Genomic DNA, 11,556 nt, shown 5'->3' with positions numbered 1-11,556 from the left:
TCTGGATCCGATTGCCCAGACATGCAGACATGTACCAGGTTGCCATATCTATTCTTCATATCATTTGTAGTCATCTATTCTTTTGTTGTTTAGCCTATCGAAGGAGAAAGTTGAATAATTCTAATAAATGGGCTTAATTCTATCACTCAGCACTTATGGGAAAGAGTATGGCAGTTGACTAAACAGTGCTACCAATGGACTAGCCCCCTTTTGTAGTGCTTGCATAACTGTGTGGCCCAAGGGCCAAAGAAACGGAGTGGGCACCTCTCTATACATACATGTATATCTTAATTCTATCACTGAAAATGCATGTTCGATGCCTTTTCGGACATGTCTTAGCATATTGACCGCACAATTCAGTTGTTTCTTATGTTCCCGACAATCTATGAGTGTTATCGGTCTCAAGGTACCTGGGCGTTTTGAGCCAACCGTCCGTCCATTCTAACAACCTGCCGACAGCACAATGTCTTCCGTACGTACGAGCCAAACCTTTCTCCCAGTAAGGCATAAAACACGGGGTTTATGGCAGAGTTCGTGACATATAGAAGCAGACCAAGTTCATACAAAGCATCGGGAATTTTTTGCACCAACTTGAACTCTAAGAGAAGCGTATTGATCTGCCAAAGAGACAAGGCAACAACGAAAAAGCTGACAACAGCGGCCACCATCTTAGTCACCTTGTTCCTTGACTTGGCTGCTCGCTTACATTGAGTAGATGGCGGCGTTTGTCGAAGCTTTCGCCATATCGGTATGTACAGGTTGACAATGACGCAGGTTGGAACAACGTACGTGACTGCAAAATTGTAGACAACACGCAGTTTGCCGTACAACGTCGACGAAACAACGGGAGGGTGAAGAAATTTGCAGGATATTTTTGTAAGGTTTCCCCCAGTTGAATGGTTTGCTTGGACGTAGACAAAGAAGTTAGAGTCTAAGAAAACAGGTGTGACGGAGAGTACAGCTGCAAACCACACAGCAGCGCACGTGATCCACGCTTTCTTCACACAGACGCCCTGCTGTGCGATCGGGTCTGTGATAGCCTTGTACCGTTCGAAGCTGATCGCAGTGAGAAAGAACACGCTACAATAAGAACTGCCGTAGCTCATGACGTAGCCAGCAACGCACATCTTCTGTCCAAATATCCATCCGCTTGCGTGTATCTGAGCGACGGTGTCGAACGCGATAGAGAAACAGTACGAAGCGTCCGCTAGAGCCAGATTGAGGACGAAAACATTGGGAGCTGTCCGCATGTCGGGATGCCTGATAATGATATACAAGACCAGTAAGTTAGCGAGGAATCCTACAATGGCCACCAGCTGACTGATGTAAACAAAAACTAGGACAGTAGTGGAGGTAGAATCCAGCAACCATTCTGTATAACTGGTGTTCAAGGTTTCAGATCTGTTGTCGTCGTACATGTTGGGAAAAAAATCATCTATGGTATCTGAGGAATTGATTGTCAAATTGAACGCGTCCATGTTCTGACGGGCTCTTAATTATGACAGAAAGTAACACCAAGATACAATGATGAAAGTGTCAGTGTCTCAATTTTCTTCCAAAAGTGACGAAATCTCGTTGGACGGATGCCGCGCTTTGCCAAGGATGTACATGTACAGATCTCGTTGTAAGCCCTACAAGGATAAAGATACATACATGGAATACAAGTGATGAAACAGTACAGCACAAAGCTGTTATTCTTTACATGACGGATACTTATACGTGACTTCAAACCAACGTCACTGCTATGACGTAAAGCCACAATAAAATGAACAAGATACATAAAACGTCATACGTACGCTAAGACCTTACCAATATGACTACATGTGCGTTGTCGTCAAAGCACTACTGAATTTAGAATGGTAGTGCTAATGATAACTTGTTAACACCATTTGTGAATCTCAATCCGAACCCTGCAGAACAGTGGAATATGTTTGAACACTGTACCTTGTTGCTGTGTTGGTCTGGCTGGGGCGAGGCTGAATCCTTCTGTTTTCCTCCTATCCTGAATATTCTCCCCATCCGGGAACGTGCCTCGCCTTCAACAGATGACCACCCTGATCAGTCACCTCCTGTCTTCACTGTGTTCCATTCGGTCTCTCTTCACTAAGATAAGGATCTGCATGGGGGTCCTGATAACGCTTTACGCTGAATCCATTAAAAAAAACCTACGCATTGCGCTAAGTTAGGGAAGGCTAATACGCAAAATCTGGTCTCCACCCTAAGAATTACGTCAATAAGACGGCTTTCCCTACGAATCGAGGGAAATCAAAATAGCTCGCATTGGCTTTACAAAAAAGGGTCTGCACATCCCTTCTAACCTTCCTTGGAAAGCTCCCTAAAGCTTAACCATCTCGCTAATAAGGCCACTGACCTCACTTCCAGCCAAGTCATCACTGTTTGCAGACAATCAGCATCACTAAGCTAACATTAACCCTAATCGCCTTATATCACAGTCTGCCTGAGAAAATGACTCAGCGTCCAAAGGGAGGACAGGATTCCGGGCACGGAGGTGTCCACTAGAGCAGACCTGGTCAGCAGTCATGCAGCTCTAGGTTTAGTGGAGTAAGAGTCTTTTCAGGCTTTGATAGGCAAACACTTAGCTGTGAGCTCGCGGAGGAATACCTAATGGGACAGCTACAAGACATTGCTCGGTCCGAAAGAGGTCATAAAGACTGCGCCAGCGTCCGATAGTAGAACAAGATTGGCAACATAAAAAGATGTTGCCATGGCGACGGTGGTCTCTGTTAACATTTTCGTTTTTAGCCCACATGCAAATAAAGACCTGGCAAAAATCATATCAGTCGATCACCTTCTCTACCAAAATAACACAAGTTGTCCAATGTATGAAAATCTTGTTTTCACAAAAAAGATATCGTACCATTTCCTCATAAATTATGTAAATGAGGCCCGCAAGATTTGTGTCTAATAGTGGCTACATTTACTTAACTTCCAAATGGTGCAAAAATGAAATCCCGATCATTTACCACTATGGATTTATAGTATTTTGTCATTAATTATGCAAATTAAGTATCAGTTTACATAATTGATATCTATCGATATTTATCTCTTTCTCAGTTATGCATATGGCATGTGTTTGAGAGTCCTATGATAGAATTCAGCTGATTTATCAACTGTCCTCATTAATTATGCAAATCAGATATTGATTTGCATAATTGGCATATGATTATGTGAATCATCACTTAAGCTATCAACACACCAAAAATTATGATGATCCGTCATCCCCTTCTTGCGTTATTCTCTTTCAAAGTTTGAGTCAAAATCAGCTCCTGCAGTTCCAAAAAAAGCCGCTAGGGGGTCCAAATCTACAGGACATATTTTCCTAACAAAGAGCTATCCACCACTTAAAAATCATGACTATAGCATGTTCAGAAGACGAGATTTGAAAAGTGAAAGTTCCTCTGCAGTACCATAGAAAGTCGCTAGGGTGCCCAAAATCCAATCATTACAAAGTCTCCCACAGACCTACATGTACCCACCTACAAAATATGAAGACAATACATCCAGGCATTCTTGAGTTATCGTCCCATGGACTTTCACATTCCTGTACAATTCCTAGAATTCTTGCAATCTGCACACAATATAGTAAAAATTTGGCTCGCCCCTGAGGCGTCGCCAAAAATAGCTCGACCGACAGGTCTGCGAGCTCTCAATTTCATTCCCATAGCAACATGAACCCTTCCCGAGTTACGTAGGCAAATGGCTGAGGACAATTACACGTGTCGTAAAGGTCTTGTTTACACATTCGAAAATAAAGAAAAGTCCGTCTTTTTCGAGATGTTGTCTTCTCTCTTGGCCGTTCAAGTTCTTGCCCTGGCTTGTTACGTGTTAGGTCGCATGTTAGCCAGTAGCTATAGTAGGATTAGACAGATAATCCCTACTCCCGTCTGCAACAAATCGGATTCCACCGTGTTTATATATACATGTATATGTATATTTATAAGGGCTTAGAACAACCCTGAACGTTATCCAATGATAGATGGAAATTCTTATCACAACTACGTGTAACAACATCAGTATGCGATGCAGTCGATTTATTCTATGACTTTGAAATGCTTTACATTTATACAAACGACCGTTATAACATTACATACGTGTAGTGTACACACATAAACGTTAATAACTGCAGCTAACGCCAGATAAAATACGTGGTTCTTTCTACCTACAAATGAGGATAACTGGACCATAAGAATCGACTAACTCTTCGTGTTTATTAGCAGTAAACATATCAGCAATATCAGCTTACACTCACAAACTGTCTCTACGTTTACTTTTTTACACCCTGAACAACACAAATAATTTCATGTGCACTTTATACATTATACTGCACTATACACATTGTACCACATGCTCAAGACGTGTAGTTTACGTTGACGATATTGATAAATTGAGAAATGAATATAGTACACGAAGTACAAAACAAACTGAAGCGTAAATTTGCATTTCACAGCCGTGTACTACATGACTGTACTATTTCTGACGGGTCAGACCCAAAATGGATCTTTAACTCTATCGCTCTCTGCCGTTCCTTTCTGGCATATTTTTTACATAGACGCCATTGACAAAGTAAAATCCTGATATACCGTCTAAACTTATCGCCCAACAACGCATAAAAGAATGGATTTACGGCAGAATTTGCGACGTACAGTGCCAAACAGACGTCATGCAGACCGTCAGGAAAGTTTTCAACCAACTTGAAGTACTTAAGTATCCAGTAAGTGTGATATGGGAGCAGGGCAATAACAAAGAAGGTCGAAACAGCAGCAACCATCTTAGTTACTTTGTTCCTTGACCTGATCACATGTTTGGATAGAACACACGGTTTCTTTTCCTTCAGTTTGCGCCAAATGAGTACATACAGCGGTATGATAATACATAATGGCACTGCGAAGCTTATTGTAAAACTGTACACGCCACGCAATTTGTAAAAGAGTTCTTCTGGTATGTCATCTGGGGCGAAGACGTTGCACTTAGTTACGAGGTGAAATTTATCCTCCGACTCAAGGTAATAAGTTTCAACGTCGGTTTTTACAAACACCAGACCCGGCGACGCAGCAACTAAACCAACGAACCAAACAACGACGCTGGCAACCCACGCTTTCTTCTGAGAGATCTTCTGCGAGTGTCCTATGGGGTCTGTCACGGCCTTGTACCGTTCGATGCTCAAAGAAGTCAGGAACCAGACGCTACAGAACGCACTGATGTACCCCATGATGAAGTAGACGTTACACATCGCACTTCCGAATATCCAGCCATCTATGTTGAGAGCGTACACGGTGTAAAAAGGCGCCGCGCAGCAGTACAGCGCGTCCGCCGCCGCTAAGTTCAGTACAAACACATTAGGTACGGTTCGCATGGCCGGGTATCTAGCGATGATGTAGATCACAAGAAGGTTTGCAAGCAGTCCTATACCAGCCACCAACTGTCCGATGCAAACAAACACTTGTTCGTGTGTTGGTGAAGAAATCTGTGGCCATGAGCCTTTTGTAGTGTTGGTGCAGTTGAAGACATTTGTACTGTCGTACGTTGTTGAGTTGCCTGTTATATAAGCTGTGGTGTTTGAGCAATCCATTGTATGGACAATCGTCTTTTCTGGTCAGTATATCTCTACGATCGTTGTTCCTGTTTGGAAAAAAATTGACAATATTAAATGGGCTTTAGTACTTAAAAATCAGACATATCTTTTTCTACAGAATATTGCCATCTCTTATAAAGCAGATATAGCAACAAGATCCGGACCTAGCCAGTGTATGCATAAGACGACATAAATCCATTGTAAGCCGATATACTAGAATATTACCAGAAATTCCGCCGAGCCATTTGTAAAGCACAGACATACTAACCTTTACTTACCTTTCTATTTCGCTTTTTTTTCTGCTGAAGATGATGGAAAATATCGTTTGATTGCCAAGCAGCTCTTTGCTCCAGCTACATCGCCAGCTGGGGATCATAGATAGAATCGCGTTTTCCCTACTTTATATACATACTAGGTATTAGTGAACTGTCATTTCCGGCGGAAAGTCTATTGTCATTACAACCATATATAGCGATCGTCAGAGAGGAAGGAAATATCGGTAATGTGGTTATTACGTATTACAATCATGTTCATTGCTATTCGACCCTTAAGAGATGATGTTGACTGTAGGCGGGAGTGTTGCTGACCTCGAAAGATGTATACACACATTAACGTAATAGCCAATGATCAAAGACAAGCGATCTGAGTCATGGTAAACATACCCTCTATTGACCCCGGTAATGTTTGGCTGAATGCTTTAGAGTTAAGCATTGTTCCATTGTATTTGTTTCGCTTATACATTACACCTTCATGGGTCTAATGGCAATAGGTCTTTTTGTATCATCGACCTCCTCGTCTGATCTTTAAAATTGGTCGCAAAATAACTTGCATTCATGAATGAGTATTGCATAATATAATGCAATATACTGCAAATTCAGAAATGTTCGCGGTGGTTTTATGTTCGCGGTTTTTGGCGGTGAACTCTTTACCGCGAACTTAAAACTACCGCGAAAAGCCGTTCCGTTGTGTGACTGTAGCGCTACTACTGTGTCAACAGCGAACTCGCTCCATTTCTCCCTACCGTGAAATTAAACCCCCGCAAACATTTCCGCATTTACAGTAATTTCCTGAACCTAATGGTGCATGTACTGTCAACAATTCTGTGGGAGGTTATTAACCTCGCATGGCCCTCCTAACATTTGGCCGAATGATTTCCTAGAGTAAACTATGGGTTGAGTTCATAGAATATAGTTTTATAGAAGTGGTCGCACTATTCTGTAGGAAGTCATTTTAGAAACTTATTCAACACATAACCTCGGATGACCCTGCTAATGTTTGGTTTGAAGATTATGTTTAAAGTAAACTATTGGTTGCGTTGATACATATCATTGATGTAATACATTAGATGAAATTACATGTAACGTTAATGGCAATGTCAACAGTTCTGTAGGAGATCATTAAGATACCGACGGATAACCTCGCTTGACCCTGATAATGTTTGACTGAGTGATTTACTAGAGTAAACTGTAAGTAGTCCCATGGAACTGAGTTAATGACAAAGTCGACAGTTCCGTGGGAGGTTGTTTAGAGACTGACGGAAATCGCTGTCATCAACAAACCGTCTCAAATTGAATTGAAAGTTACCAGTAGAGTTTTAGTCCAGTTTAATGAAACATACTATATATTCAGACAGTTGGCAAGGTTGCAATGAAGAATGTTAGGAGGATGCAGTGAGGGGACCGGAAGGGTAATTCTATTGAATGATTATTGAAAGAGACGAGATGAACAAAGGTCTCAAAAGTATAGAAAACATTTCCTGTAATTTTCAAGACTTAAACTTTTTATAGACTAAAGCCATTAGACATAGAATAATCTCACGGTATCATCATTCGTGAAGAGATGCTTATTGCTTTCTTCAATTATCACTTACCTATTCAAAAAGAGTTTGTACTTATTTATTCATACAAGTCACTGATAATTCTTCCTGGTATGACTAACAGTGCCTTACATTTTGACCAAAACATGTGTATGTGATGTTGCTGATATGTTCTTGCAAATGCAACCAGTTACGCAACACGGCTAAATGGACACAAGCATATACCTATTTGATAACCGTTCAATTCAGCCATTAGAGAAATGGCCGTGTTTTAATTCTTCGCACTAAATAAAGTCGGTTTTGTATGGGAATGTGCTGCGGGGTTGTGTGCTGGGGCATGTAAATGTAATGTGGAGAGAAAACAATGGCTCACACAGACTGATTCATAACCAGCTTTATTGGAAATCGGAAGCAAACCCTAAACAGCCCAAGGTTGATCTATGAGCAGCGTGATACGTTAATGGCCGTTAATGGCATTCTACCAAATGTATGTTATTGTACTTATCAGGAGGCAGAAGCACAGAAGTAACTAACCCACCGGTCCATCTTATGAAACCAATATATATCTATATATGACCTATAGCTACATAATGTCTCGCTGTCTGGACTGTTTGGATCCAACCGGAGCGGGCCGCTAGGAGCGCGATTTAGTCGGGCTAAGTAGGCCGTAGCCTCCGTAGTAGCCTGACGAATCGCGCTCCTAGTGGCCAGCCGGTCCTGTAACCGCCATGGGGGTTAGTAACCTCAGGCCGAGAGCTTGTGTAAATACAGGCTAGTCTCCGTAGCAGGCTCTATTTTTCTTTCTGATGGCGTACCAGTTCTATTGCACTCGGTTTGTTGTGTCCGGCTGCAAGAAAACCGAGTGGCAATAGAAACCCAGTGCAATAGAACTGATATTAGTTAAAAGTTAAAATCCTCCCACACCATTATTGATGTATAGGGCGGTGCCCATCTCCGTTTCATAGCCCTGGGCCACACTGTGGTGCAATCACTGTAGCAGGGGGCTAGTCCACTGGCAGTGAAGTGTGTTTAACTTCCATACTGTTTCAGAAGTATGTACAATTTTTATAAAGTCTTTGGTATGCGCTTCTTGTCCAGAGGTGTCCTACCTGGGGCTTGAACCCCAGTCCTTCTGGTCCAAGTAATTTGAACCAGATGTGGTGAGAGACAGAAGCGCAGACCACTACACCACAGGGACAGAACTGATATGCCATATGAAAAAAAACGCCCGCCTGCTAAATGAGGCCACAACAAATCATCTAGACCAATAGAACCGAGTACAAGAGAACTGATATACCATCAGAAAAAACGCCCAACTCGTAAAGCCTGCTAAGTAGACTATTAGCCCGTGACCTTCCAGAGAACAGCCGCATGGACCGGTGACCCCAGGTGGTTAACAGGACGATGACCTCCACCTATTGCCCGCGTAGTGTGCCTCCGTCTGCCGGATGTGATTGGAAGGCCAACATAATTGCTTTTATAGTTGCGGTTAGTTGCGGTTTGTATATAGCTTCCGGCTGAGATTAAGAACAAAGGAGTGTAAAAGGTCATGGCGCCGAGGTCACGACTCACGTTGGTTAGTGCGGACTCGGTGGTCTTGGAGACCAGCCAGGGAGTCTGAAGGGTTACTAGTAGTATGGGCAGCATGCCCTTTTTTTGTGAATCGAGGAGAGGATTTTTCGTAATTTGTTGGAAAAGCAGTGTAAAAGTGGAAATGTTCACGGTGGTTTTATGTTCGCGGTTTTCGCGGTGACCTCTCCATGAATTTGAAACCACCGCCAACATTTCCCATGCATGGCGGTGTCAGCCAAGAACTTAAACGGCTCAATTTTCTTCCTACCGCGAAATTAAATCACTGTGAACATTTCCACTTTTACATTGTAGTTTCATGTAATTCTACAGTAGATGGGGGTAAGACGTGCGTATAGTGTAGCTGGCGTCCTCCTGAATTTAGCGTAAAGCTTTGTCGGGACTCGGGACCCCTCCATGCAGTGCATATGTACATTTTGACAAATTAACAAGATGTAAGATGTCACATGTCGACAGAAAAGTGTACGGAATCAGGTATTGGGCAGATTTAAATTTGGATAAGGTTCAACGTCTCTGATTCGTCTATCAACATGCCCTTGACCTTCTACGTGCAGACCCTGACCTTTGACATTAAACTGACGTCACACAAGCATGCGCACTGAAAAAAAAAGGATTTTCACATGGACTGGGATGACCTTGGAGCCGGAGAAAACATCCGTTTCTGATCAGCCGTTTAATGTTGGAGCCGGAGCCGGGGTAAACCATTTTCAATGATCAGCGGGGAAACGCCCCACTGCAAAATAGACATATATGAGCAATTGTGGCCAAGTGGGCCCCGTTGAGGAAAGCCTTGAGGGACAAGGAAAAATTTCCTTGGGCCATGTTGGCCCTGAAGCCGTAGAACCGTCCTGGGTAGCCCGTGGGAACAGTCTGGCTTTCAGGCTATGTACGATGTATGAAGAAAACGATAAACGTTTTTGACGGTTATCAGTACCCATGGATCTGTATAAGAATCTCATTGTTTCCCTTCTGGTTTCCTGTTGTGAAACTCTGCCTTAAAGTATAAAAACGAGATCAGGAAAGGCTTTAATATATCTGTCAGATAAAAGATCAAGGAGGTCTTGAAAGATCAAGTATCGGATACCGTGTTTCTCCGGCTGGATGGGCTTAATAAGCTGCAAATTGGGTAATATCAGAGAAGACGACAAATGAAGGTTTCTCACGCGACGTCTCTTGACCAAGTCACGGGAAAAGCACACAATCGCTTGCCTGGATTCTATCCGCTCCTGGCGGATGTCGCCTTCGTCGACGAAGGATGTCATACAGGACAGTAGCGTCCGTTGCAAACTCCCTGTGGTTGTTATCTTTTTCAAGTTACCGTTTTCTTATTACTTTCAATTATTGCTGGCTCTCTCTCGGCCAGCAATAAGAAATGATACACATGTCTGTAAAGCCCCCGTTACACATAGCCGACCATGGCTTCCCGGCGACCCTCTCCCTACCATGGTTAGGAGTGATTCGGGAGCTAGGTCGGCTGGCGTTCGGCTGAGTCGGCTGGTGTTCGGCTGCGCCAGCCGAATGTTTTAAAAATGTCAAAATATCTGGACGGTGGGTCAAGGATGGTAGACAAGCTTACAGAATACTTCAGCGAGCAAACTGGAGCTGGAATAGAATGGTTTCCAGGCTACTCCCAACTCAGTGCCAACCTTGGTTGGGGAATGGTCGGGCGGGAGCAAAGTCGTGGGAAGGTCCTGAGTGTGTGACAGGTGATTTATGCTACTTGATCCTTCATGCGTCACCAGTGAACACGATAAATCTATGATGTTTACATCAAGGGTTACCCGAAAGTTGCGTCTAAAAGTGGGCGTGGCACTGTGCGGCGCTCGTGAGTGCTAACACCGCCCCCGTATGTTTACATCTACCATACCTGCCTTCAGCTGAGTGCTACACAGAAAAACACAATGGCACAGCAACTTGAAGCTTTGACCTCAGTTAGCCTCGCATTGTAGGCATTGGTGACAGCACGCCAGCCTAGCAGTGTAGATCATTGTAGGCTTTGGGAGTAGTACGGGAGAGATTTCGGCAGTGACGTAACGTTGTCGTGAATGCAGGATGTTTTCTATAAAGCCTGCCAATGATAGAATGTCGAAAGATCAACATGGGTCATCTGAGGACGAGGTGATGCTAGCCTAGGTAGCCAGACTGTTCCCAGGTCTATACAGGCCGGCTCCTTGGCTCTAGGTCCTCTAGGGCTAATATGCCCAAAGGAAATTTTACCACTACCAGTCCTGTTAACTTTAGTCCGCTTCCAATAGTGGCAGGACTAGGGTTAAGCTAACAAGACTTGTACCGCCCGCGGGGCAGCTACCATTTTAAGCGGACTGGATTCCAGGCTAAAGTATTAAAAGGCCAGGGACGGAGTCTGCTGTAGAGGCTAGGAGTGCCGAAAATGAGCAGCAGATGAAGTACGGTGTCTAAGTACCCTCACTGCGCATGATCACTTCACCTTGCTGTGCATCCTCCCCGCGGCGATGGACGTGTCTGTTGTCACGTATAGCCTCCAAATCAGCCACCGGGTGGCGTTAGCAGGAAACCCTTTGTCACTCTGCCCTCTGTT

The 11,556-nt window shown here is 43.5% G+C and overlaps 1 protein-coding gene across 1 annotated transcript; it reads right to left on the bottom strand.

The window, feature by feature from the left end:
* Window positions 1-4,210: 4,210 nt before the first annotated feature.
* Window positions 4,211-6,088, bottom strand: LOC136423523 (somatostatin receptor type 2-like). The gene is made up of 2 exons (XM_066411714.1): window positions 5,872-6,088; window positions 4,211-5,640 (listed from the first exon to the last, which is right to left on the bottom strand). The coding sequence occupies exon 2, from the start codon at window positions 5,588-5,590 to the stop codon at window positions 4,463-4,465; it is 1,128 nt and encodes a 375-aa protein (XP_066267811.1). The 5' UTR covers window positions 5,591-5,640; window positions 5,872-6,088; the 3' UTR covers window positions 4,211-4,462.
* Window positions 6,089-11,556: the final 5,468 nt, after the last annotated feature.

Source organism: Branchiostoma lanceolatum, chromosome 17 (genome assembly GCF_035083965.1).
Source record: "Branchiostoma lanceolatum isolate klBraLanc5 chromosome 17, klBraLanc5.hap2, whole genome shotgun sequence".
NCBI lineage: Eukaryota > Metazoa > Chordata > Leptocardii > Amphioxiformes > Branchiostomatidae > Branchiostoma > Branchiostoma lanceolatum.
The sequence above is the reverse complement of the archived record's forward strand: the minus strand, read 5'-3'. Positions and strand labels throughout refer to the sequence as shown.

Excerpts from the sequence above, each read along its gene's own strand:
- LOC136423523 (XM_066411714.1), bottom strand. The coding sequence starts at position 5,590 with ATGGATTGCTCAAACACCACAGCTTATATAACAGGCAACTCAACAACG.